At 37.0% G+C, this 26,771-nt stretch overlaps 3 protein-coding genes, 1 long non-coding RNA gene and 2 pseudogenes across 6 annotated transcripts; 4 read left to right on the forward strand and 2 right to left on the reverse strand.

Annotated features, from left to right (window-relative positions):
* The first annotated feature begins 8,036 nt into the window (after positions 1-8,036).
* Positions 8,037-9,464, forward strand: LOC104790035 (vacuolar iron transporter homolog 2.1). 2 transcript variants are annotated; one of them, XM_010515728.2, is made up of 2 exons: positions 8,037-8,505; positions 9,002-9,464. In XM_010515728.2, the coding sequence occupies exons 1-2, from the start codon at positions 8,149-8,151 to the stop codon at positions 9,302-9,304; spliced, it is 660 nt and encodes a 219-aa protein (XP_010514030.1). In that variant the 5' UTR covers positions 8,037-8,148; the 3' UTR covers positions 9,305-9,464. The 2 variants fall into 2 exon arrangements, with proteins under 2 accessions (XP_010514030.1, XP_087314139.1); XM_087458013.1 differs by having other exon boundaries at positions 8,071-8,505; positions 8,971-9,464.
* A 296-nt stretch (positions 9,465-9,760) lies between these two features.
* LOC104707820 (putative F-box protein At3g23260 pseudogene) lies at positions 9,761-10,798 on the reverse strand (annotated as a pseudogene).
* A 1,245-nt stretch (positions 10,799-12,043) lies between these two features.
* LOC147949848 (uncharacterized) lies at positions 12,044-12,639 on the forward strand. The gene is made up of 2 exons (XM_087510870.1): positions 12,044-12,265; positions 12,325-12,639. Exons 1-2 carry the CDS (start codon positions 12,044-12,046, stop codon positions 12,637-12,639), a joined length of 537 nt encoding a protein of 178 aa, XP_087366996.1.
* Positions 12,640-12,947: 308 nt separating this feature from the next.
* Positions 12,948-13,559, reverse strand: LOC147949849 (uncharacterized). Its single transcript, XR_015561728.1, has 2 exons — positions 13,327-13,559; positions 12,948-13,229 (listed from the first exon to the last, which is right to left on the reverse strand). It is a non-coding gene; the product is annotated as an uncharacterized LOC147949849 (long non-coding RNA).
* Positions 13,560-21,074: 7,515 nt separating this feature from the next.
* Positions 21,075-22,746, forward strand: LOC104790041 (pentatricopeptide repeat-containing protein At3g25210, mitochondrial pseudogene; annotated as a pseudogene). The gene is made up of 2 exons (XR_015561708.1): positions 21,075-22,441; positions 22,517-22,746. The product of XR_015561708.1 is annotated as a pentatricopeptide repeat-containing protein At3g25210, mitochondrial pseudogene (transcript).
* A 4-nt stretch (positions 22,747-22,750) lies between these two features.
* On the forward strand, positions 22,751-25,006 carry LOC104790050 (peptidyl-prolyl cis-trans isomerase FKBP15-1-like). Its single transcript, XM_010515752.3, has 6 exons — positions 22,751-23,263; positions 23,416-23,465; positions 23,794-23,856; positions 24,158-24,248; positions 24,366-24,470; positions 24,782-25,006. Exons 1-6 carry the CDS (start codon positions 23,188-23,190, stop codon positions 24,865-24,867), a joined length of 471 nt encoding a protein of 156 aa, XP_010514054.1. The 5' UTR covers positions 22,751-23,187; the 3' UTR covers positions 24,868-25,006.
* The last annotated feature ends 1,765 nt before the right edge of the window (positions 25,007-26,771 follow it).

Below are 26,771 nucleotides of genomic sequence, written 5' to 3' on the forward strand. Positions count from 1 at the left end.
CAAACGGTGCACAATGACCCAAATCGCATCAAACGTCCGCGACACTAGCAATCCTACCACGAAATCCATCATGATCATATTCCCACTTCCACTCTGGAATGGGTAAACTCTGCAATAAACTACCAGGAACCTGATGCTCACACTTTGCAACCCAATCAGCTACGTCCTTATTCATCTCGACCTAGTGATAATACCGCTTGAGGTCATGGTACATCTTCGTCGCTCCTGGATGAATAGAGAACTTTCTTGAATGAGCCTCTCTCAGTACCTCCTGCCTAAGACCCTCACCCTTAGGTACAAAGACCCGACCATGCACAAGGATAATTTCATTAGCAGAGATCTGATACTCAGAACCCGGAGCCTTAGAGGCATTTATCAGCCCCTCATCACTCTCCTGAGCTAACCGCACTCTGCTCAACAGATCTGCTCGATAAGCTGCCTCAATGCACTAATCTCACCCACTAAAGCCTCCCTATCATGCTCCTGAGCCGAAGCTGCCCGCTTCTGACTCAAATCATTTGCAACCAGGTTAGCTTTATCAGGATGGTAAGCTATGTTCTGATCATAATCCGCTACCAACTTCATCCAAAGCCTTTGCCTTAAATTCAGCTCAGGCTGAGTGAAGATGTACTTCAAATTCTTATGGTCTGTAAATAACGGAACCTTCCCGCCATACAGATAAGACCTCCAAATCTTCAAGGCAAAAACCATTGCTGCCATCTCCAAATCATGGGTAGGGTAATTGGCCTCGTGCTTCCGCAACTGCCGCAAAGCATAGGCTATAACCTTCCCCTGCTACATCAGCACACAACCCAATCCAACCCCAGAAGCATCTCTATACACAACATAAGGCTCGTTTTGCTTTGGCAGTGCTAACACTGGCGTGGTATTCAACACCTGCTTGAGGCTTGCAAAACTCGCCTCACACTCCGGTGACCACACAAATGGGACCTCTTTTCCTGTAAGCTTAGTCATCGGCTGCGCCATACTCGCAAAACCCGGAACAAATCTCAAGTAGTAACCCATCAACCCCAAGAAACTCTTGATCTTAGTGGCACTATGCGGCCTCGACCACTCCCTAATGGAATGAATCTTCTCTGGATCCACTGAAACTCCATCTGCGGAAACAATGTGACCCAAGAACCCCATCTCACGCTGCCAGAAACTGCACTTATTCAGCTTAGAAAACAACTTCTGTTCCCGCATCATCTCCGGAACTGCTCTAAAATGTATTGCATGCTCCTTAAGAATCTTGGAATATACCAGGATATCGTCGATGAAAATGATGACAGACACGTCCAAAAACTCCTGAAACACGTTGTTCATCAATCTCATAAACACAGCTGGCGCGTTTGTCAACCCGAACGGCATCACCACGAACTCATAATGCCCATATCTCGTCCTGAACAACACTGCCTTCGTAGACGTGATCTGCACGAAGACGAAATTCAAACTTCCATTCCAAATCGTCTCCAATCCGTCCCAAACTCTTCCAAACGCTTCAGGAACCTATGGAAACATGAAACCAACCAATCCAAGCAAGCATAACACCACAAACAACAAAGAACAACCAAAACAAAAGAGATATCAGGCTTAGATCAGTCATGGTCAAGTACTCACCTCTTTTGTAGGAAGATTTGGCTCAAAAACGATGGAATCAACACCTTAAGAAGCCTCTCCTTCGTTCCCAACAACAACACTCTCTTCCACAACAACAGATCTCACCAAAAACCAACAAGAACAAGCCAAAAATCTCTCACCTCACAAACTCTCTCTTTTCTTCTGCAAACAGAGACAAAACATATAAAACCTTCGACTTGGGTCGTTCCTCCGCTTATATACGTGGTTTGGACAACCCAATAAATTCAAACCAGCCCGAAATTGCAAATTAAAACAATCTGGTCGAACCAGAAATTGTTGATGTCGATCGACACCCATCCCCAAATCTCACTATTTGGTTGGCGGATGTTACAAATCTATCACTACTATTTTTTTTTAATTACAAATGGCATTCTCAATTTTTTTTTCTTAGTATTTTTCACTATTTGTTTTGGTGTGTGTGATGTTTAGAATAAATTTGGTTTAATATGTATTATTTCAAGTAATCTTATACATTTCCCTTAAATATATATATTCTATTAATTTTTGAGCACTTGTTTAATATTTACTCATTTTCTGGATTTACCTTCTTTAACAAATTTCATCATTTTCAGTTTCGAAAACGATAAATAACATAGATCACTCAAACTATTTTAATTATTTATACTATTTCGAAAACTTCTTGATTTGAAAAACCTTTAAATTTTTGTGTTGAAAAACCTTTAAACCTCAAACTGGGCCTCATGTTTACTTCCAGTCCATGGGCCCACCTTCCTTGTTGGGTCTTACGTCCGTCCACTCACTAGGCCAGTGAGCCCATCCATGTCTGACGAGCGGTTTGCTACGTGATGGAGGTTTTAAAGACTTGTTACTGTCCCTACAAATCACAACATGATCTTTCCTTGTGTTTTGTCCTCACTCGCACAACTCCAAAAGGTCACCCATCTTCAAACTACTCCAGCATAAGCACGCTTACATGTGGAATTCTCTCAGGACCCTTGACCGAAAAGATAAGTGCACTTTGGTGACATATGTGGCTAAATCAATTCTTTTAAACCTCTCTGCATGTCCGTGAAAACTGAGTGTCACAATTCACCCCCATTAACAGATCACTACGTCCTCGTTGCACACCAAGACCGTCACCCCCAACGGTGTGAGCCCACTCGACTCCACACTCGTCTAGGTTCGGCCCTGGTACCACTTGTCATGCCTTGACTGCCACCTCTAAGTGGGCCCCATGTCCACTCACAGTCCATGGGCCCACCTTCCTTAATGGGCCTCATGTCCTCTCACTAGGCCCGTGAGCCTATCTATTTCTGACAGCTGGTTTGCTATGTTTGGGAGGTTTTATAGACTTGTTACCGTCTCTACAAATCACCACATGATCTTTCCTTGTGTTTTGTCCTCACTCGCACAGTTCCGACAGTCACTTCCCGCAAGGTCACCCATCCTGAGTCTACTCCAACATATGCACGCTTAATTGTGGAGTTCTCTCAGGACCCTTGACCGAAAAGATAAGTGAACTTTGTTGACATGGGTGGTCAAATCAATTCTTTTAAACCTCTTTTCATGTCGCTGAAACTAGGGATCGTCTGATTAGAGGATTTTCACCCATGGTATCAATTCCGTATGCAGTTGTAGTACATAGGGTTATCAATCCAAATGGTTATTATGCTAGCAGATAATATATGATCATAAACAAGCAAGTCAAGCCAAGCAATAATTGGGTTTTATCTAACAATCCTAAAATAAGCAAGAACCACACGACCTAAGCACTCCATGCAAGCATTCGAGTACATGATCGGGTGGAGAGATCGGATAAAGAAGAAGAGTATAAACAGCTCGAAGGTATACACGAAGCTGGTGATCGAGTACCAGTTTGGGTAAGGGGTCGAGTGATGAATGAAAAGGTAAACAATAAAGATTCGAAAGCTCCTTAGGATGGGGTAATCGACTCCTAAGTGTTCCTGAACAACATGGGATATCCTACATGCCTCAAGCAAATATTTCCTAGACAATGAATCTCTTAAATCTTGCTAAAACACTCTCGTGATAGAAACAATCAAACTTGGTCACTCCCCTACCCAACTCTTGTTGGAGAAACATGACCAATCAGGCATTACAAACCGATTCATTATTGTCAATAAACTCCTTACACATCTAATCTCTTAGGCTAAGTGAGTAAATCTCTAGCATTGATTGATTCAAACATTTCAACAACATCTCTCGATGCCAAAACACCCTAGATCTAGTCTCAACCTCTCGGTCTGAAAATAGCATTAAGAACATCAATTTAGAAGGAAATTTATGTAAAATAAACATTCAAGCTAAGACATCCTAACCGATCAAGAACACTTATTTGTCTATCCCATCCCTAGTAACTTTATTTCACTACTCAGATATCATGGTAGAAAGCATGAAAAAACAAATAAACGAGAATTGCATCGTATTGAAAATAGAGTAAAAGTAGAAGAGTACAGAATCGAAATCTAGAAAAAGATGCAAAAGAAAATAAAAATGAATCCTAACAAAGTGGAAAAAGTGTTTGAGTCGCTCAAGATCTTTCTCAGAAGCTCTCACTCTTTGGTTTGAGTGTCTGCGGCGTGCTAGGGCGAGAGGAAGAAGAGGGGGGTTTATATATGGAAACCCTTTTAACCTAGCTGCTCATCCTGCCCGAGGGTCTGCTCGAGGGGGTGCACAAGGTTCGAGTCGGGTAACTCCTCGGGTAGGTCTTCGGGTTGTTCTTCCTGCTCTTAGATCCTCTTTGATCGGGTTGAGGGTCAGACTGTTCTTCTTGCACAATTGCTCCTTCGGGTATATGATCGGGTTTGACCTTGTTTTCCCCCATTTTAGGCTCTAAAGCACATTTTTCATCCAAAATGCACAAATGCAACAATGCAGCACCCTAAATGGCCTAAATGCAAATTCCTACAGTAAAGGATCTAAAAATGCTAAGGTTAGGGTATATATAATGCAAAATATGGACAAATATGGGTGTCTAAAACATATAAATTAGAGAGTTATCAGTGTCACAATCCTAATAACTGTGAAAGTAATCACTGTTTCATTAAATATATAATAGATTTATTCTTCTACTATTTCTAGTCTGTTACAAATATTTACACAATTATAATATGTTTTTTTTTGTCAACTAATGGGCCACAACTGGCCGGCCCATTAGCCAAATTCCTACATTCATAAGAAGCGGGACTCGATCCCTGGTGTGATGGTGCCTTCTACAGATGGAATTACCTTATGCCACTACACTAAGGCCACTTCACTAATTCTAATATGTTATGATAGAAATATCTAATTTTATATTTATGTAATCTCTATTTATTTTTTACTTTGATATTTTTTTGGTTATATTTTTTCATTTAGTTTTTCGTTTATTTTTTAGTTTGAATTATTTTAAATTACTAGTTTTAATAATAATAATAATAATATTACAAAAATGAGTGAATTAACTAATGCATTAACTTTAGATTTTATGTTCTTTTGATGATGTGGATTAATTTGTTAAAGTTGAAAATAAGAAGTGATGAAGTGGAGGAAGGAGAAGAGAGAAAAACCAATTTTATATATTTAGATGATTTTTGGTTAAAATGTGAAAGTTATTGATTAATTAAAAAAATTATCTTGCAAAAAATAAAGAGGAATGTGCTTAAACCCTTTGTGTACTTATCTTCCGATTGTTCAATGCTCTGTTATGCAAATATGTGTTTTGTTGCAGAGTATATCCGCTGGAACAGTCATCTTAGTCGTTCTTAAAGCTGAAAACAGGAAAGAGATGTAGCAAGATTTGAGGTCTTGCACTTATCGATTCCGGAAGAGCTTGTGGCTGCCCTTTAAAAGTGGCAGAGCAGTTCTGAGCAGCACCAAGCTTGTTCCTTTCAAACTCTTGCAAGGTCCAATCAGCAAATTCTGTAATGATTCAAGAGATAAATATAAATAAATTAGATAGATCTTTTTTTTACCCTCAAACACAATCAGAAAATCTTGTGCTAAATATTAAGGAAACAGAACAATAACTATGATGATAAATATTTTTTTTCAAAAATAAGAATCCCAATAATAGCTTCACCATTGGAGGAGCAAAATTTTTGTTAGTCTTTCACAAGTTCTTATTTTTTAAAAGTACGTAATATAATTTTAAAATTTTTAAAAACCTCAAAATAGTATTCTCCCAATGGTGATGCTCTAACCACTCTAACCATAAAAAAAACTTATATTGTGTGTATTTTATATAATAATTACATAACTAACCCTCTATAACCACCACATCACCATACCTATCTTCCTACCACCATTACCTCGGGCCATCTCCGGCGGCCTGCACCTCTGGCCACCACCCCCTCCGGTCGTCGCCCTACGACCACCTCCTTCTTCGGTCGCCGACCTCCGACCACCATTGTGACACCCCGGTTTCAGAGGCTTGCAGAGAGATTTAAAAGAATTGATTTGGCCACCTATGTCACCAAAGTGCAATTATCTTTTTGGTCAATGGTTTTGAGAGAACTTCACAGTTAAGCGTGCTTGAGCTGGAGTAGTCTCATGATGGGTGACCTTCTCGGAAGTGATTGACGAAACTGTGCGAGTGCGGACAAAACACATGGAAAGATCATGTGGTGATTTGTAGGGACGGTAACAAGTCTTTAAAGCCTCTTGAACGTAGCAAACCGACCGTCGGATATGGATGGGCTCTGGGGCCTAGTGAGAAGACGCGAGGCCCATTAAGAAAAGTGGACTCATGTATTGGGATTGGACATAGGGGTCCACTGAGAGGTGGCGGTCCAGATGTTATAACCATCCCCTCTAATCGTTGGCCGCCGGCTATCACCACTAGCAACCACCACACCATCAGACACTAAAATGGTAATTCTCTTTACCCCTAATTCTATTTTTCTAATTTTTTTCAAATAATATGCTATATTCTTAATTCAATCATTGAATTTTGTTATTGGGTAAATTGAACCAAAAATAAAATGAAACAGAAAATAATTTCTAAATATAAGATACTAGGTAATGAGTTGAGGCGCCCTTTCCCCTAACCATTAGCGGAGGAGCTCTCAATACTTGATTGATTATTGGACCGGAGCAATGATATCCATTTGTTGTGGTCAATGATGTGAAAGAGATGATTAGGAAGATGAGTAACTTGATGATGATGCCTTTCATTATTCTCCTGTCAAATGTAGTATGTCGATGTTTGAAATGTCAAGAGAACTAGTATAGATAGAGTCAAAACCGTGGAATAAATGGAATGCAGTTTCCTAATAGTGTATGACTGAGGAGCCTTTGAGATTGTCAGAAGCATAACTAGGCTGGGTGTTTGGGTTCGGTTCGATTTATGGATTTTTGGGATTAGACTCACAACCTTTGTTTCAATATTTATAATCTTCGGGTTGGGTTCGGGTCCATTTTCTTCTAGATTCGGTTTGGATTTTTCGGGCTTAGGCTCACAAACATCTTAATTTTCCCTTTAAAAATGCATCTAAGATTTCATTAAGAATGAAAAAAATCATTAAGTAGATTATGAGATGATGTTAGCAATGACATAACATTCACAATGATGTTAGCAATGACATCACACAAAAATAAAATAAAAAATTCTACACGATCAGTATAGAAGGTAAAACAAAAGTAATGTTGTTGTTTCTTTTACTGTCATAATGTTGGGGCTAATTAATAAGAGTGTCTTTAATTTTAAGTTACGTTATTAAACTTTTAATTACTGGAGAGTTACAATTTTCGCCTAATATTTTATTTTAGACATTTTTTTAACCAAATAGTTAATTAAGTTTACATACTTTTATCTTGTAAATTATTCCAAATTATGTGAGAAATTAAGAGTATATTATACTCTTGTGTTTGGCTCTAATGCTACTTCTTAATGTCCATAGTAGGTTATGTACTCGTAGTCCAGAATTGTGATAGTATGAGAATTCCCTCTTATAAAAAGAAAATTAATAAGAAAGCACTCGTAATCCGTCTCCAACTGGTCTTTATTTGCATTTAATAATGATATAAAACCATGATATGTTGGAACAAATATAATACAAAATTTAATAAAATCTTGATTGAATATAAACAAATTCTACGTAACATGTAAAGTCGTTAAAACACTCTTTAATTATGTCGCATTCAAAAGTTCAAAACCATGATATATTGGAAACTCTATTACTTAATTACCTTTACCAAGAAAAGTAATAAACCAATATATGAACTTAATCACCAACAGTCACTAGTAATAATCGTATTAAACCCATTTCACCAATGATATTGTTTATCATGATCGCACTTTTGGGTGGCTATGTAGATCCATCCGATTATATTTCCACTCTGAAGAAGTATAGTGTCCAACGTTACCGTCTCCACCACTACCACCACTCTATCTTTTTCTCTTATATATATTATTAGGTAACACAACTATTAATAAACAACGCTATTTACTCTATTTTTCTATATAAGGCGTGAGTTCTCCACAAGCCTTCTCATCAATCAAAATCAAGTAAATCACTACTCAGTAGTCAGTACAAATTCCAAACCATGGCTTCCAACGTTCAGCTTTCAGAAACAAGCAGCCCAAGGAATCAGAAAAGTCGTCCGAGAGAAGAGAAGGAGGAAGTGGACTACATGCAGAGGGCTCAGTGGCTAAGAGCTGCGTTGCTTGGAGCCAACGATGGTCTGGTCACAGTGGCGTCCCTCATGATGGGTGTTGGTTCTATCAAAGAAGACGTCAAAGCAATGCTGCTCGTTGGTTTTGCCGGCCTTGTTGCGGGTGCTTGCAGTATGGCTATTGGTGAGTTTGTGTCTGTGTGTACCCAAAGAGATATTGAAACTGCGCAGATGAAGAGAGCTATTGAGAATATGACATCATTATCCGCAATCGACGAACAAGAGGAGGTAATGTATATAATACGCACCATTCTGTGTGTAAACGTATTTTCCGATAGATATTTGTTACACGAGTCTGTCACTATTTTTTTTTAAGTATAGTAACAATTTTTATTAAATGGAAGATGTATAAATTGTGGTACCCGAAGCCTAGAACACACCGTGAAGCTCTTCCACCAATCATAGTAGCATGTAGGCGTTTGGATATTCAGTTCTTTTATATCTATATATAAAAAAATATAAAATATACATATATATATTCTATGTTTTATGATAAAGTAAAAAAAATTCGTAAAACAATGTGACTTGTTTTTGGTGACATGTGAACATTAGCTATGTAAAAATTGGTGTTTGAAAAAACAGATATAACATATTTATTGCGAATTTATAATAGAAATTTTGACACTATTCATATTTTTTTATTTTGTTTCCTTTTAGACTTTTTGGTGACATAACATTTTCTATATGATGTAGTATATAGTAAAAAGTGCAAGTTTAATGGCAGGAAGAGAAGAAAGAACGGTTGCCGAATCCAGGACAAGCAGCAATTGCATCAGCGTTGGCATTTTCAGTGGGGGCAGCAATGCCGCTTCTGGCTGCTGTATTCATAGAGAATCATAAGGTAAGAATGGCGGTGGTAGCGGTTGTGGCCACCATAGCATTGGTTGTGTTTGGAGTGACCGGTGCGGTCCTGGGAAAGACAAGTGTGGTTAAGTCAAGTGTTAGGGTGGTTATTGGTGGTTGGATGGCTATGGCTCTTACCTTTGGTCTCACCAAGTTCATTGGCTCCGCAGCCATGCAAATCTAGAGGCTCTTCTTCAGTGGTCCTATGCATCACAATTCACAAGTAGTGTTGCATTATGTTTGTATTTGAATCATCACACTATCTCCTTGAAACTATACATGTGATGTAGACTATCTAATGCACAACACCAAGAAAAAGTTAATAAAATGGTTTGTTTAATCTATCTTCATTTCCCAAAAACGTGACTAAGAATGATTTACGCTTCGAGAATATTAATTAGTTATTACAAACATTGGCACTAACCTAGTACAAACATTGGCACTAACCTAAAAAAGTTAGAAGAAAAACAACAGAAATAATGCAAATGAAATTACTGAATTGTATCTTAAGATAAGCTGTGCATACATAAACCGGTAAATTTGACCAATCTTCCGAAAAAACAAACTACAAAGCTAACATATGAAACGATATGAAAGAAAACAAGAAAATAAAAAAACTTGGAATAGATTGGCGTAAAACTTACATGTCACGTAACCCTTGTTGTATTTCAGCTAAAGGTAATTTGCATGTAACATTTCCACCATCGGGAGATACGTATATGTAATTATTGCAACAAAACATAAGTTTGTTCTGCTCGTTGGTCAACAAACTCACCCCATTGGAAAACTCATAATGTAAACTGGCGTTCACTTTAAAGAGCCTTCTCCAAATTACCATGACTGATTCGGTACTAATTGCTGTCACCCAGACATGTAACTCTGTTGAAATAGTAACACAGAGACAAAGTTGGTTTTCTCTAACCACTGATAAAACCTTAATAGCAGAACCAAATTGATGAGGAAGAGGCAGCTTTCGGAACCCTTCTGTTGAATAATCAAAATTTAGTAAGAATTCATGATATGGCCTCCCACTGTAACAAGCAACCCAATAAGTATTTCCTTTCACCGACACGCCACGATGACTTTGGGGTAACAACCAATTAGTAGTGGGACCAAGAAACCTCCAAGAATCAGTGGTGAAATCATAGATTTCGTACTCATTGTTGACACCCCGAACATGTCGGCGATCAACCCTCAAGACTTTAAATTTCTTGCAGGAGGATTTGTTGTTGTCGTAACCAAGAGCATAGAAGTCGGTGTTCTTGTAGTGGTTTCTAGGTTCAATCCACTTGGTTTCCCCTGAACATGGATTAAATACCACGAGTTTATCATCTTCGGTGCTGCATAACAATAAGCCGTCACAGTGAAAGACATTGCATATATCGACTTGTGATGATTTGAACTGCGGATGTTCAAGGTAGAATTGAGATGTTACGTTAACCGATGGAGCAATGTTGATGTCAAGTTCATGGAGATAATTGGCCCTTACTAAGAAAACCCTAAAATTCTCTAACATAACAATAAGAGATTCCTTTTGTGCATTAGTAGAATGTACATTAGCTAATTTCGATAGAGTATTCCATTGCTTTGATGTTGAACGCAATCGTGTCAGAGATTTAGCAGGAACCCTAGAGAGTACTTCTTCTTGCAAATCCGTCGGAAGGCTGCTCCAATCCATAGCGAGTGTGATTAAAGAACTTTGGCAATCAAAAACCAAAATCTATGATATTGATAAATAATCAGAATATGAGGGGATAAGTTGGAGAGCGATGGAGAGAGAGATAGAAAGAAAAATAAAAAAGCAAAGTCAGCCCCAGCTATAAGCGGGAAAGACCTAATCCTTCAATATTCAATATATATAAGTCGTTATTTTCATACTCGGATTTGCGTTGTAACTCAAAACATTGACCCTTTGGGAGAAGGAAAAGATTAATTAAAGTATCATTCAGGAAAAAAAAAAAAGGTAATACCATGAAGGACAACTTGATAATTTAGCATTATTCAAGTAGTATACTACATATAATTCTTATAATCAAAACAAAATAAAAAATTTTAGGACTTGTATAAGGAAAACTTTCTTCTCAACTAAACATCAAACATCTCGTGTTTCTTTCTAAACCTCTTGCTAAAAGTTTCTTCTTATCCTTATCAGTGACATGTTGGGCATATATATGGATCTTCACCTGATATATATATCATGTGATAAAGTAAAAACCCTTTTGTTGTAACAATGTGAATTTTTTGGTGACATAAATTGACAGTTGAATCTATCGTCCGTGTAAGAGGTATGATCCTATGGATTTGACTATTATGGATTTGACTATTATAGAACTTTGGCAATCAAAATCAAAATCTATGATATTGATAGGGGTTTTACCGTTGGGTACTTGTCAGACGGAAGATTCTCTAGGTTGGCATTTTACAAAATTCGGAAAGTATACAGTCAAATCAGGTATGATACGGAACGTGCAGAAAAGCCGAGGACTTCACAGGATTCTCGGTATGGGCCGGATATTACTCCTCCACTCGCGGGGGTCTGGAGAGTGTCTTGTCCACCGAAGATAATGCATTTTATGTGGCAAGTTTTGTCTGGGCCCAGTAAAAATAAGATCTTATTTTTATTGGGTGTATCTAGGTCTCGGCAACCCTGAGGCGTCGGGGTATTGCTTGTGACCCAGATTGTGCAAGATGTGGAGCTGAAGAGGAAACAATAAATCATGCGATTTTTTGGTGTCCCCTAGCTCGCCAGGTTTGGGCCTTAGCTTACGTGCAAGTTGGACCAAATTCCTTTCCCACGGAATCTTTGTATGCCAATGTAGATCACTTCCTAGGTTCATCAAATCCGGGTTCGCATGTACAGGCTTTCCCCTGGCTCATGTAGTATATATGGAAAGCGAGAAATGCTTGCGTTTTTTAAAATTTGATGGAAAAACCAGAGGATGTAGTGAGGTTAGCGGTTGGGGAAGCGTCTTCCTGGTTACAGGCTCAGGTAGAGGAGGTAGAGGAGGATCCATTACCAGTTCCCAACCCCTCTTGTGTTTGGGGATTGGGGCGACTAGGTCACCTCCCTACTAGTTACTCCGGTTATCGATGTTTTGTAGATGGCTCGTGGAAAGAAGGCGATGCTTTTGCGGGTGAAGGATGGGTGTGTTCATCCTTTTAGGACGATTTGACGACGAGGGGTGCTGCCAATTTTTGGTGTAGTCTTTCCCATTGCATGCTGAAGTAGAAGCCTTTGTATGGGCTCTGTGGTGTATGATTGGACACGACTATCGGGAAGTAGCTTTTTATACAGATTGCTCAGACTTAGTGAAGATGGTGTTTTCGCCTCAGGACTGGCCGGCCTTCAAGACATACCTCAACGATTTCAAGATGGACATGGAGGAGTTTTCCTGTTTCTCTTTGTGTCTAATTCCAAGAAGTGCAAATGTAAGTGCGGATTCTTTGGCACGCCAAGAACGTTCATCTCCGCAGCATGTGTTGTTTGTAAACGATTTTCTCTCCAATTGGCTCATATGAGCTGATTTTATTGTTGTAAAAAAAAATAATAATAATAATAATCTACTGCACAAAAAAATACACAAAAAATGTTCTTAAATGTTTTGTTAATCGATCTTTATTTCACACAAACGTTACTGTAACAGTTTTGATTTGGTTTTATATCTAAATTCGAGTAATACTACTCAAAACTTGTCGCTAACCTTTTTTGTGTTCATTAATTAGTCAATAACCTAATAAAACTACAGAACATTTTTTTTTTCTATTTTTTGTTCTGGTTATAGAATTGAAATATTGAATTAAGAAAAATAAAAGAACTACAGAACATCAACTCACAAATATTTATATTTTTCTTATTAATTCTCGAATATTGTTGACATTTAATATATAGGTTTACAAGAAATTTAGTTATTCTAGTAACTTTCGATAGACATAATATAAAGCTCCCTTGTAGTTATTCCACAAACCACTAACCACGGTCGATAACATGTCGATAAATCCTTCAAAAACTTTCGGCCATTCCTTAAGAAATTGGTCAAACCATGGCATTCCTTTCTCCCTCATATCACAAATCGTCAATAAGATCGAATCTGATATTATTATGACTCGTTCTTTGGCCAAATCAAACAAGATCGTAAATACTTCATTGATAACATCAACAACTACTTTACACAATTTCGGAATACAAGAATTGAATGTATCTCTTACCAGTTTGATCAATGCATCAATGGCTTCTCCCGGAATCTTGAAGGTTTGAACAAATATAACAAAAGACCAAGCTGCGACATGGAAGATCACATAAGAAATTGAATTAGACAACAAACTTATAGTCCAGAAGATCAAATTTACCAAAGCAGCTATCATCTTCTTTGGATCTTTTTTTTTTTTTTTAGGACTTTGAAGGAAGAAAAGTTGGAAAAAAATGAAATAATTAAACCAACGTGCTATGCTTTATGACTTTGTCTATATCTATCCTTGAATAATCATGAATGTTTCAGAGGTGCTTTGGTGATGTATTATATATTAAACTAAAAATTTAAAATAAAAATGAGTTGAGTGGTACATTTGAGAGTTATCACAAAAATTGTTTCTGAATGTTATGTTATTTTAAAGTTTGTATATAAGGTCTCATTGTTTTTATTTGGCCACTTAAATTCACCTTAGCATTGTTTCTGTTCGGCTTAGCTTTACCTTGGAGCCTTGGAGGCTTTGATAAAGATGGGATTGATTTTGGTGCAAATAGCGAAAAAGCTTATGTGGTCAGCCACTACTACAGTTATCTAAGCGTTGTTGCCTTCGCATGTGTCACCAGAATTTTCATCTTAAACACTTCCGGTAACCTCATGGAGCTCCACCAGCTATTAGGAGTCATGTGTGCTACTTACTGATGGTGGGGTGTGCACAGCTGGTATAGAAGGACTGGTTGCTCGGTTGTGGTTACTCTTGGCTCTATAAACTCATATATTCCTTTGTGCTTAAGATTTCTTCAGTTTATATGTTATTTGAGAGCCACATAGCATGGATGGATCACATCCTATTCACATCTACGGAAGTCTCTTCATTGTTAATTATCCTCTTTCTCTGTTCCCAAATACCGAAGTCCGATCCTCACCAAGTCAGAAGTGTTTCTCCTACTAACCAAACCAAACCAGGATGCATGCCAACAAAACTTGATTCAAGTGTTTGTTTACTCCGAAGGCCGATTCAATCAATCAGGTCAGTGATATTTCCAATAACAAATAAACGGGTAGTCAAAAAGACAAAAACCAGTGCAAGAGGACAAGACTCGTGATGCAGCCAATGCGTCCTGGATACGTCCCTCTCTCCCGCGGGACTCTAAGACGGCACATAAGGTGATTCAACCAGCTTCTTCTCAATCATCTAGGATTCCTCCTAGGGATGAGAGAAAGAAAAACACTCGTAAATAAAATTAAATGTCCATGTTCTTTTGGAATGTGCGCGGTCTAAATAATTCTACAAAGCATTCCGTAATAAAGAAGTGGGTGGATGATGGTAAGTTTCAATTTGGAGGTTTGTTAAAGACTCGAGTAACAGAAGGAAAAGCTTTGCGACTGGGGAATAAGGTGTTCAAGGACTGGTCTTTATTGACTAATTATGAGCATCATCCTCTGGGGCGTATTTGGGTTGTTTGGAGGGGTAATGTGAGAGTTACTCCGTTCTATAAAACTAGTCAACTTATAACGTGTTCCGTAAAACTAGAAGAGCAGGAGGAGGAGTTTTTTTTGCTCTTTTGTTTATGTGGCAAACAGTGTTGAAGGTAGGAAGGAGTTGTGGACAGATTTGAGAGCACATCGTGCTTTGGAGAAGGCCTTGGTTGGTTCTGGGAGATTTTAATGTGACTTTGGAGCTAGATGAGCACTCGGGGGTTGACACTCGTCCAACTCTCTTCTCGGGGATGCATGATTTTCGTTCACTGGTAAATGATTGTCAGTTCAAGGATCTGGCTTATCATGGCCCGTTATTTACATGGAACAATAAACAGGATGGTAACTTGATTTCGAAAAAATTGGATAGAGTTTTGGTCAATGACAACTGGTCTTCCTCTTTTCTTCAATCATACAGTGTGTTCGAAGCTGGAGGAATATCTGATCATTTACGTTGTAGAGTTCATTTAAGTGGGGTTGCTGGTACTAGTATCTCCCGAAGACCTTTCAAGTTTGTAAATGGAATTTCTGAAATGGAGGAGTTTAAGCCTCTTGTCAAAGAGTTCTGGGAGGACACGGAAGGGATCTATTTGTCAACTTCATCGCTTTACCGGTTTTCAAAGAAACTCAAGCTTTTAAGACCGTGTATCCGATGTTTGGCAAGGAAGAAGCTGAGCAACTTGTCAAAACAGACTAAAGATGCGTTGGAGGAGTTGTGTCGGAAGCAGGAGACCAACCTAGCTTCCCCTTCTGTCTCTGCTATGGAAGAGGAGAAAGAGGCTTATGCACGATGGGACCATGTCTCTGTTCTTGAGGAGAAGTTTTTGAAACAGCGGTCAAAATTGCACTGGCTCCAAGTGGGAGATCGAAACAATAAGGCTTTCCATCGTGCCGTGACTACTTGAGAGGCTGTGAATACGATGAGGGAAATTGTAACTCAGGATGGACGACTGTTAAAGACCACAGAGGATATCAAACCGGAGGCTGTGTCTTTCTTTCAATCCTTTCTCCAAACTATACATGTTGACTATGAGGGGATGTCAATGGATTGTCTTGCTGATTTGTTGTCATTCCGTTGCTCAGATGAAGATTGTCGTTGGCCCACTAGGATTGTCACGGGGGAGGAGATAAAAAAGATATTGTTTGCTATGCCAAGTGATAAGTCACCGGGTCCGGATGGCTATACAATTGAATTTTATAAAGTTGCTTGGGACATTATTGGTTCTGAGTTTGTTGTCGCGGTCCAGTCTTTTTTTGCCAAAGGTTTCCTACCAAAGGGACTCAATGCCACGATACTAGCCCTAATACCGAAGAAGAAGGATGCCAAAGAGATGCGAGATTATCGGCCAATTTCCTGTTGTAATGTTCTTTACAAGGTTATCTCGAAGGTTATAGCTAACAGACTTAAGCGTAACTTGCCTAAGTTCATTGTCGGGAACCAATCAGCGTTTGTGGCTGATCGGTTACTTATTGAATACGTACTCCTTGCAACAGAGCTGGTGAAGGATTATCATAAAGATAATATCTCAACAAGGTGTGCGGTGAAAGTGGATATTTCGAAGGCTTTTGATTTAGTTCAGTGGTCTTTTCTGTTCAATGTTTTAACTGCTTTACAATTTCCACCTACATTTATCCATTGGATCTCTCTCTGTGTCACTATGGCTTCATTCTCGGTTTAGGTAAATGGATTGCGGGCTATTTTCGCAGTGCTAGGGGCCTGCGTCAAGCTGCTCACTCTCGCCCTACCTGTTTGTCATCTGTATGGATGTTCTATCATAGATGTTGGATAAAGCTACTGGTTCGCAGGACATTGGATATCACCCGCGGTGCAAAAATCTATGATTAACGCATCTCTGTTTTGCGGATGACCTCATGATATTATCGGATGGTAAGGTCCGATCTGTTGATGGTATTGTCCAGGTTTTGAATCATTTTGCCAAGCGTTCAGGCCTAACCATTAGTATGGAGAAAACAACTTTGTATCTTGGAGGAGTCTCCCCGGATAATACTGAACTTTTGGGCAATTGGTATGGTTTCGGTTTGGGACAATTTCCTGTTCGATATCTTGGACTCCCTTTAGTACCTCGAAGAATCACTACAACGGACCTCTCCCCTTTGTTTGATCAAATTAATAACAGGGTAAAAACGTGGACGGCACGCAATCTCTCCTTTGCAGGTCGTCTCGACCTCATACGCTCGGTGTTGTGGTGTACATCAAGTTTCTGGATGAATGCTTTTAGGCTTCAGCGGGAAAGCATTCGAGAATTAGATAGTATATGCTCTGCTTTCTTATGGTCTGGCCCGGCTCTGAATGTTAAGAAGGCAAAGTTGTCATGGACTGATGTATGTAAACCTAAGTGTGAGGGTGGACTAGGATTGAGATCACTGAAGGAGACAAATGATGTAAGTTGCTTAAAGTTAATATGGCGGTTGGTCTATGGTGGGGATTCATTATGGGTTAAATGGTCTCGCATGAATTTATTTAAGGATGGCTGTTTCTGGTCTATTAAACCTGCATCTCTCTCGGGCTCCTGGATGTGGAAACGTTTGCTAAAATATCGAGACTTGGCTAAAACTTTTGCAAAAGTGGAGGTCAACAATGGAACTCTCGCATCGTTCTGGTATGACAACTTGTCGGCTCATGGTTATCTGTTGGATAAAGTTGGTTCACGAGGCATGATTGACTTGAGGATAAGAGAACATATGTCTCTCCATGAGGCTTGGTATGGTCGGCGACGACGGGCTCACCGAGTGGCGTTGTTTAATGAAATTGAAGATGCTCTACACCAAGCGTTTCAGACTCGAAATACCTCTCGGGCAGATCGGGTCTTATGGCGAGGAAAAGGGGATGTTTATAAGGACACATTTTCGACTAGGGATACCTGGAACCATATTAGAACAACCTCCAACCCGGTTGCTTGGCATAAGGGTGTTTGGTTTGCTCATGAAACGCCTAAATATTCTTTTTGTACTTGGCTTGCAGTACACAACCGACTATCCACAAGTGATCGAATGGTTTATTGGCGTAATGGCAGTAATGTGAGTTGTGTTTTTTGTTCTGCTCAGGTGGAGACGAGAGAACACTTGTTCTTCTCATGTCCGTATACAGCTGCAGTGTGGTCTGGTATAGCGCAAACACTATAGAGCACCCGCTTCAATACTTCTTGGATCTCGCTTATTGATTTCATCTCTACCACTCCAGCTGAAAGGGTGTATGATTTCTTGATTCATTACACTTTTCAACTCACCGTTTACTCTGTCTGGCGGAAACGTAATGCTAGGCGGCATGGGGAGGTTCCTACTCCTAAGCTAACTCTTATTGGCTGGCTTGACAAGCAAATTAGAGCTCAACTTCTCGCTATTGAATGAATGGGGGATCGACGCTATGCTCTGGGTATGCAGACATGGCTCGCCACATGCTACTAAGGAGAAAGACTACACTATGCTAGCACTTGTTTAAATTTTGGCACACAAAAAAATTTTCTACCCAACCGCTGATGTAAAACGCTATTTTTTATTTGAATATAATTTAACATTTATTAAAAAAAAAAAAAAAAAAAAAAAAAAAAAAAAAAAAAAGACAAAAACCAAGAAACTGAAGCAAAATCAAACTAAACCAAAAATATTATGATTCCGAACAAACTGATACAATTTAACCCTAATCCAAATAGACTACCGATACAAACTGATTGATTATATATTTTTTTCATGTTGGAATGATTCCGAACTTGACAAAACGGCCTACATATATGGAATAAAAATCTTAAATACAGAAGCAAAAGATAACCATAAACTAAGAAAAACAAAAAGAAAGAAACAAGTGCATAACAATAAAAACAAATAAGACTGCAGAGGGAGATTGATGCAGCGAGTCCTCGTGCCTATATCGTCTGGACCGTCATCATAACGACAACGCTTAATGGCAAACACCACAAGAGAAATAAGACAAGATATGCCCAATAATGCTAATGGAATGAAAACTTCGTTGATGAAGAATGTATCCATCGTTTTTTTTTTTGTTTTTTTTTTTTCTTTCTGCTTATGTATGTTTGTTTCTTTTTTATATGCTCTATAACCCAATCCTATTCCAACTCTGACTAACGTCCTAGATAAATCATTGATGATTGCTGTAAGATTCAACCCTATTCCAACTCTCAGTAACATAGTAATTGTATTTTATTTTATTGTACTTCTAACATTTTAGAATTTAGCCAGATAATTGATGATTATTGGAAGATAAGATTAAGAGGGGGTTATTGGTTCTATGATTTTAATGGATTTAGAAATCTAAACAAAAATCATGTGTTGTTCAATCATTGATTTTAAAATACTTATCAAAATTATGTGTTATTGGTTCTATGATTTACAAATACTTATTAAATTCCAATGCTATTCATTTAATGATTTGTTCTTGGATTTCAAAATCTACATTATGTTTTAAATGTATTTGAGTGGATTTGATAGTGTAAAATGGAATGATTCAAATCCAAGGATAAAACATGTTATTTCAAAATCCATGTGTTTTGATTTCTAGAATTTACAATTCCATATGGATTTAGAAATTATATCTCCAATAACAGCCCATAAAACCATCATGTAAAAGTGAGGAAATACGTACATTTACTTTTGGTAATTGTTATTATTTATTTTTATTTTCTCTAATTGATGTAAGAATTTTCTATATATCAACATACAATCTTTTAGCATACAAACAATTGTATTGAGTAGAATGATATAATCGAAAAAAAAGAAAATATAAGAAATATTGGAAATTGTTAGTTTAGTAAAACTATTTCAAAAAATTAAAATGTTTCTTTGATTTCTTCTCCAAAATCATACTCATTTAATGAGGTAAATAATAATAATAATTTATGATTATCCGTGTTATTTTTTTTTTCTAATTTTTCAAAAACAAAACTATAATTAATTTCAAAATGCAATAAACCCTACTACAGGTTTTAGCTTTTTTTTTTAATATAAAATTAAAAATTTCATTCATCTCCCAATATGTCGATTTTAGCTACAATATGTCGATTTTATCTATGAACATCTTGAAGCTATAATACCGTCCAGTGTCGGCGATACTCCAACGCCTCATCTTTTTCTCCTCTGCAAATCGTACTCGTAACTTTTCTCTCTATGTAGAGATTTTAGTTGGTACCAGAATCTGGTTAAATTAGAAAGTTATCATATTTTGGTGACCATTTCAACGAGAAATCGAAGAAATTGAATTGTTTCTAAATAAATTTTTTATTTTTATTTTGTTAAAAAATGAATTTAATTTATAAATTTATGTGTTAATTTTGTTTTCCCTATTTCTCTAAATAAAACTATGATATTCCTCTTCTTTCCTTCAATTTTTTACCATTTACAAAGAATATTATTTCCTTATTATTCCTCTACATTCCTCGTAAAATGACGAACAATATAACCAAAATGTTCCTCCCAAAATTGATGAAGAAAAAAAATAAATATTAAAATTCGTTTTTTAATTTTAAAATAAATAAAATTATGTTTATTAATAATATTTTCAATCTGATAATACACTAATATTCATATTTTTCACAGTATATTGGCAGAAAAATATTTTTGATACAAAATTTCATGTTAAATTAATCTGAAGTTTTTATTTGGAAATTGTATGAATAGTAAAATAAATTTAAAAGATGTTTATATCGTAAATAAAAATTAAAGAATATTTGAAATTATTCTTAAAATTTTATTGTAAGTTAATTATAACTATCAGTATTTAATATGATGTATCCAAAATTATATTCACAAATTTTGATTTTTAATTCAAATAGAAAATTTATTTTCTGTACATTAAAAATAAATTATTGATTAATTTATTTAATATTTCATACATTTTTAAAAATATTATTATTGTTTGGTCACTAGTTATGCATTTATTCCGTTCCTCAATAATTATTTGGGCAATTGTCATAAATACTATTAAAATATGTTTTTATTTCAAAAATAACACAATTTAGTTTTTTCCAAAAATACCATTAAAATATAATTTTTTCCAAAAATACCACATAATTGAATTAAAGTTCTAATACTAAAAACTAATTCCTAAATTCTAAATACTAAACCCTAGCCCTAAAAACTATACCCTAAAACTAAATATGTCAACTCAAACGTAAAAAAAATTTATACATCCTTAAAAATCAATTTTTTGTGTTTATGATAATTTTGGCATTTGGAAAAAAAAATTAAAATATGTTATTTTTGGGAAAAAAAAATTTAGTGGTATTTAAAGAAAATTCTCAAATTGTTTACGGTATAAGCCTATAATTAGTTTCAAAATGGGATAAACCCTATTAGTATTACTGTATTTGGCATCATCGAACGAGCCACACCGGAGAATTAGCTTTCCCCGAGCACCTTTAAACTATATACAATATCGGACTTCTCGTTCCGTCGATGTCGGCGACACTCCGACGCGTCATCATTTTCTCCTCCGCCCGTAACTTATCTCTGCCGTGTATTTCCTCCTCCGCCGTGAATCGCCTATCTCTATCTTTCTCGTCTTTTGATTCTCCGGCGGAAACACACACCCCCCCTTCCCGGACTCGAACCCGAACTCCACTCGAGACTCAATTCGAAACATGGATCCAGAATCTGAAACCAGGATTCACAAACTCCGACGTCGTAACGGCGTTACGAGCCCAATCCGATCCAGATCTGGCTCTCGACATCTTCCGATGGACAGCTCAGCAACGAGGATACAAACACAACCACGAAGCTTACCACGCCATGATCAAACAAGCAATCACCGGAAAACGAAACAAATTCGTCGAAACCTTAATGGAAGAAGTAATCGCCGGCGCTTGTGAAACGAGTGTTCCTCTCTACAATTGCATCATCAGATTCTGCTGTGGTCGTAAGTTTCTCTTCAACAGAGCTTTCGATGTTTATAACAAGATGCTTCGATCTGATTACTCGAAACCTGATCTTGAGACTTATACTCTGCTTCTTAGCTCATTGCTCAAGAGATTCAACAAATTGAATGTGTGTTATGTGTATCTTCACGCTGTTAGATCGCTCACTAAGCAGATGAAGTCGAACGGTGTGATTCCAGATACGTATGTGTTGAATATGATCATCAAGGCTTATGCAAAGTGTCTTGAGGTAGATGAAGCTATTAGGGTGTTTCGTGAGATGGCTCTGTATGGCTCTGAGCCTAATGCTTATACTTATAGTTACTTAATTAAGGGGCTTTGTGAGAAAGAAAGGCTTGGACAGGGTTTAGGATTTTACAAGGAGATGAGGAGTAAAGGGATGGTTCCGAATGGGAGTTGTTATATGGTTTTGATTTGTAGTCTTTCCATGGAGAGGAGATTGAGTGAAGCGGTTGAGGTTGTGTATGACATGTTGGCGAATTCCTTGTCTCCGGATATGTTGACTTATAATACTGTTTTGTCAGAGTTGTGTAGGGGAGGTAGAGGGGATGAAGCTCTTGAGCTGGTTGAAGAATGGAAGAAACGGGATCCGGTGATGGGTGAAAGGAACTACAGAACATTGATGGACGAAGTGTATTTTCTGAACAAGGGATGATTGAATAGGTTCTGTTCTGATCATCTGAATGGCGACCAATCCGCTGAGCTCTTGTAATTCGAAAAACGGCTAAAAGATGGATCACTGCGGTTAAGAGTGTAAGTTTTATACTCTAGTAAATGAACCTGCAGATCTCAGTAATGATCCAAACTATACTAGGATACACATTTCAGGTTGAATCATAGGGATGGGAACACTGCTGTTAAGACTTGAGGTATGATCGGGTAGAGATATCCTGCGGTTTCTATTGTTTGAATGATTTGAGATGTCATTATCTTGTAACCTTTTATAAGAATGATGCTATATGAATCTTTCTCCTGAAGGATATATCAAATGGTTACTGATATGTAATCCAAAAGCTGTACAACATTTGTTGATTTATAAATGCTCTTTCCGTTTATCATTACTGACGATGATGACACACTTATAACATTATACTGTTACAAAGCTCTTTGTCAGTTCTCATATTATTAACCAAGAGACATACATCTTCAGACAATTCACAAGATTAGGGGAGCATTGGTCAATGATTTGCATATATAAACCATTTATACATCACATTTGTTCAATTCAATGAAACTGAAACCAAGGAAGGCACAAACAATGTGAGTGACTCCGTGATCCGCCGCTTAAAACGCGTTTTGTTTTTTCCACCGCCTTAAACACGTTAATTAGGTGACGAGAAATAATTTATGGATAGTGGGCTATAAGTGGGCCTATCTATTAATACGGCGTAAGCCCATTAGATTTAGTTTCGTCTTTGTTGTCAACAAAGAGGACCCCCCGAAACAGATCTATATCGTATAATCAGTGACTGAAAGAAATCAAAATCGAAAACGTGAAGATGATGATGATGATGAGCTCTGCATCCGCCATGAAAGCTGCTGGAGTTTTGCTTCTGCTTACGGTGCTAACATTAGGTAAAATATTAATCATCTTCTCCTTTTTCCGTCTTCTTAATCTTCTGTCTCTATCTCGATTTCGATGTGATTTATCCGATCGATCTGATGATCTACGTTGATTTGTTTTTTGATGTTCTCGTCGATTTGTGATGATGATGATTGATCTCCAGCTTATGCGAAGAAGTCTGGTGATGTGACAGAGTTGCAGATTGGTGTCAAGGTGAGTACTAACGCTCGTAATTTCAACTTCCATATTTGAATTTGATTATCTGGTGTAGGAGTATGTTCGAATGAAATTGAATTTGATCTCAACGTGATTAGAAGATAACAATGGTCATGATTACGTTATTTTAACTTTAAATTCAACTGAAATTTATGTTAATTCGCGTGATTAGAAAGATGATAATGGTAAAGATTATGTTGTTTTAGTTACAGTCTTTAGAAAGTAAATGAAGAAATTGGAAATGGACTTGGCCTCTATGCTCTTTTGGCTAATGCAGTTTTCTGACCATTGGTTTCATTTGTTTCTCTCTTTTTTTTTCTTACAGTTCAAGCCTCAGAAATGTGATCTTCAGGCTCACAAAGGGGATAAGATCAAGGTTCACTATCGGGTCAGTTTTATTTGAAGCTTTTACTAGTTTTGTAACCTTATTGCTGGGAAGGTTCCTTCTTGCTTGCATTTATAGTATTCTGATTGAGAGAAAAGAAGAGCCATGGAGGTGCTTTCTTCTTCTTATTGCAACCTTTACAAATGTTCATGAAACATCAGGGGGGGGGGGATGAAAATTGTGGAATTAACTTCATTAGTATTTAAGTAATTGTTGGTATTGGATAGCTTAAGAAGAACAAACGATGATTATGAAATCTAAAAACAGCTTGGCGATTAACGGAGTTCTCTCTTGGCTCTTGCAGGGAAAGTTAACTGATGGAACTGTCTTTGATTCAAGTTTTGAGAGGGGTGACCCTATTGAGTTTGAGCTTGGAACTGGTCAAGTCATCCCAGGTTTGTTTCTGTGGCATTGCATCGCATAAACTCCATCTGTTTTCTCCTGTTATTGTTACATTATATTTTTGACAAGACAAAATTGAAGGTGATGGAACTTAATTTGAAATGTTGCAGGATGGGACCAGGGTTTACTGGGAGCTTGTGTAGGTGAGAAGAGAAAGTTGAAAATCCCATCCAAACTTGGTTATGGTGAAAGCGGCTCACCACCAAAAATTCCAGGTATGTTATGTTATGTTGCTCGGATGAACGTCTAGTAGATGATTTAGTTCCATCCTTCTATCTAATGATGAGGCTAGAGAGAACATAAGATACTGAATTTGACCAGCCAATGAAAAAGGCTGTACCTTGTTAAATGATTGATAAACCAATAATGCGTGTGTACCGTTCGTGCATCAGAACCAAGAAATAGGGAGTCAGATAATGAGAGTACTTGTTGTGTTGTGTAAATTTCCTATTCTAGCAGCATTTGTTTTAGGGACTATATTGCTGTTTAGACTCAATGTTTAATGAAAATGAATGGGGAATTGCAGGTGGTGCGACACTAATATTCGACACCGAGCTTGTTGCTGTGAACGGGGAACCAGCCAGCGAAGGAAAAGCAAAGAATGAGCTTTGATTACACCCTCGTTGTTTTTTTTTTCCATTTAAACGGAACCGTTAAGTAGTAGCTATTGTCGGCATTTTGAATCTAAAACAGCCTATAATCATTACTTTGCTAGTTAAAGACAATAATAATATGTTTGGTTATAACTTTAGTTATGTTAGCAGTTCTAAAATGACAACTTCGCCAGAAAATAGAAAGTTAATTTTGATTGGCAATAAGGTGCAAACAGGAACGCAGATAATCAGAAGAACTTTGGCCAGAATCACTTATTTTGCCATGTGTGGATATGACAGTATAATAACAACACGTACAATCTTCCAATTTAGTTCATAAACCGTGGGTGTGCAACCTAACTTGTTTGCCTACAGCGATCCTCGTTGGATGAAGAAGATATCAAGTCTTCCAAGGTGCTTTGTAGAACTCCGTTGACATCTCTGAGTAATGTACGATTTACTTGCAAAAAGTGGAACAACTTTATCCAAATGAGGGAGCTTTGCAAAAAAGTCTCTTTGTGGTCAAGCAAAAGTAGCAGCAAGGGGAAGAGAGTTTATGGTGGTCAACTCAACTGGTCATGATGCTGGGTTTTAGGGTTTATTTGGTGAGAGTCAGATCCAGAACAACAACGTTGAACCATGTATAATGAAGCGTAAAGCTAAACTTATTAGCTTAGGCGATGAAGTCTATATATTCAAGTTAATCACTACTACGGTTTATTATTGTTATGCATCAGCATCACCAGAGACAAGCCTAAAGGTCGTCGTTAAATACAAATGCAAAACGTAATTGGGTGACTGATTTCAAAGACATATACAATTTTTGTTTCCACATATATATATATATATATATATATATTTTTTTTTGATATACCGTTGGTTGCATAGTTTTATCTTATTATATAAAATATGGTTTCAAAATTTAATAACTCACTAGATTGTGACACGTGTCAATTTTAAAAATTATTAACTTGTAAGATCCTGACAAGTGTCAATTTTACACAAATTTCTATTAAAAAAAAAGAATCTCTAAAAAAATTACTAATTTTATTATATAGAGTTAGGTTTTCAAAGTTAGCTATTAACATTGCATGATACGTGTCAAAAATTATTATTTTTCAAAAAAACTAATTAAGAAAATAACATTAAATCTACATAAAATTACATGTTTATATCTTTAAAAAAGCCTAAATCAAAAAAGAAAATTAACTAAACTAATCTATTTTCTATTGTACCCTAATTATATTATACACTTTTCTCAATTAGATTTTAACATGTATAAACAAAAAAAATAATTCATTAAGCATTAAACATGTATATTATTATTAATCAATAAATAGTGAATAACAAAATTAAAAAGAATAGCATAAATTATGTCAAAAGAAATATTATTTTTGAAACGTAATAGAACAGCTAATTAAGAAAATAACATTATATCTACAGAAAAATTATGTTTCTGAAGTAATCTTACTGTAGTGGTCATTGGTAATTCCAATTGTATAAGGCACCATCACACGAGGGATCGAGTCCCGCTATCTATGAATGCAGAGATTTGGCTAATGAACCGGCCTGTTGTGGCCCAAATGTTGACCAAAAAAAATATTATTTGTTTATATCAAAAGCTTTGATCTTTGATTTCTTTTTTCTGATATAATTTTGCCGATCTATTGCATGAGTCTTTGATTCATGCGGGTTCTTCAATGGAAGCTATCAGATGCAATGAAATGGAATCGAAGTATATAAATTCCGCTGATTTAATCGATGATGGAGACACTGATGGAGGTTCAAAAAGTGATTTTACAGTAAATAGCATTATAAGTTTGGAAGATTAGTCGGTGATTGATGTTTCTGGTCAAAATCTAGGGTTTTCTCTTCTGAATAATGTTGATGATTCTGGTACTGAAACAAGAGCTGCTTGATCGA

This window comes from Camelina sativa, chromosome 1 (assembly GCF_030686135.1).
Source record: "Camelina sativa cultivar CO46 ecotype springtype chromosome 1, ASM3068613v1".
Lineage (NCBI taxonomy): Eukaryota > Viridiplantae > Streptophyta > Magnoliopsida > Brassicales > Brassicaceae > Camelina > Camelina sativa.

Excerpts from the sequence above, each read along its gene's own strand:
- LOC104790035 (XM_010515728.2), top strand. The coding sequence starts at position 8,149 with ATGGCTTCCAACGTTCAGCTTTCAGAAACAAGCAGCCCAAGGAATCAG. Across the intron at positions 8,506-9,001 it reads CAATCGACGAACAAGAGGAG|GAAGAGAAGAAAGAACGGTT; the intron begins GTAATGTATATA and ends GTTTAATGGCAG.
- LOC147949848 (XM_087510870.1), top strand. The coding sequence starts at position 12,044 with ATGGAAAAACCAGAGGATGTAGTGAGGTTAGCGGTTGGGGAAGCGTCT. Across the intron at positions 12,266-12,324 it reads CTTTTGCGGGTGAAGGATGG|TCTTTCCCATTGCATGCTGA; the intron begins GTGTGTTCATCC and ends TTTTTGGTGTAG.
- LOC104790050 (XM_010515752.3), top strand. The coding sequence starts at position 23,188 with ATGATGATGATGATGAGCTCTGCATCCGCCATGAAAGCTGCTGGAGTT. Across the intron at positions 23,264-23,415 it reads GCTTACGGTGCTAACATTAG|CTTATGCGAAGAAGTCTGGT; the intron begins GTAAAATATTAA and ends ATTGATCTCCAG. Across the intron at positions 24,471-24,781 it reads CTCACCACCAAAAATTCCAG|GTGGTGCGACACTAATATTC; the intron begins GTATGTTATGTT and ends GGGGAATTGCAG.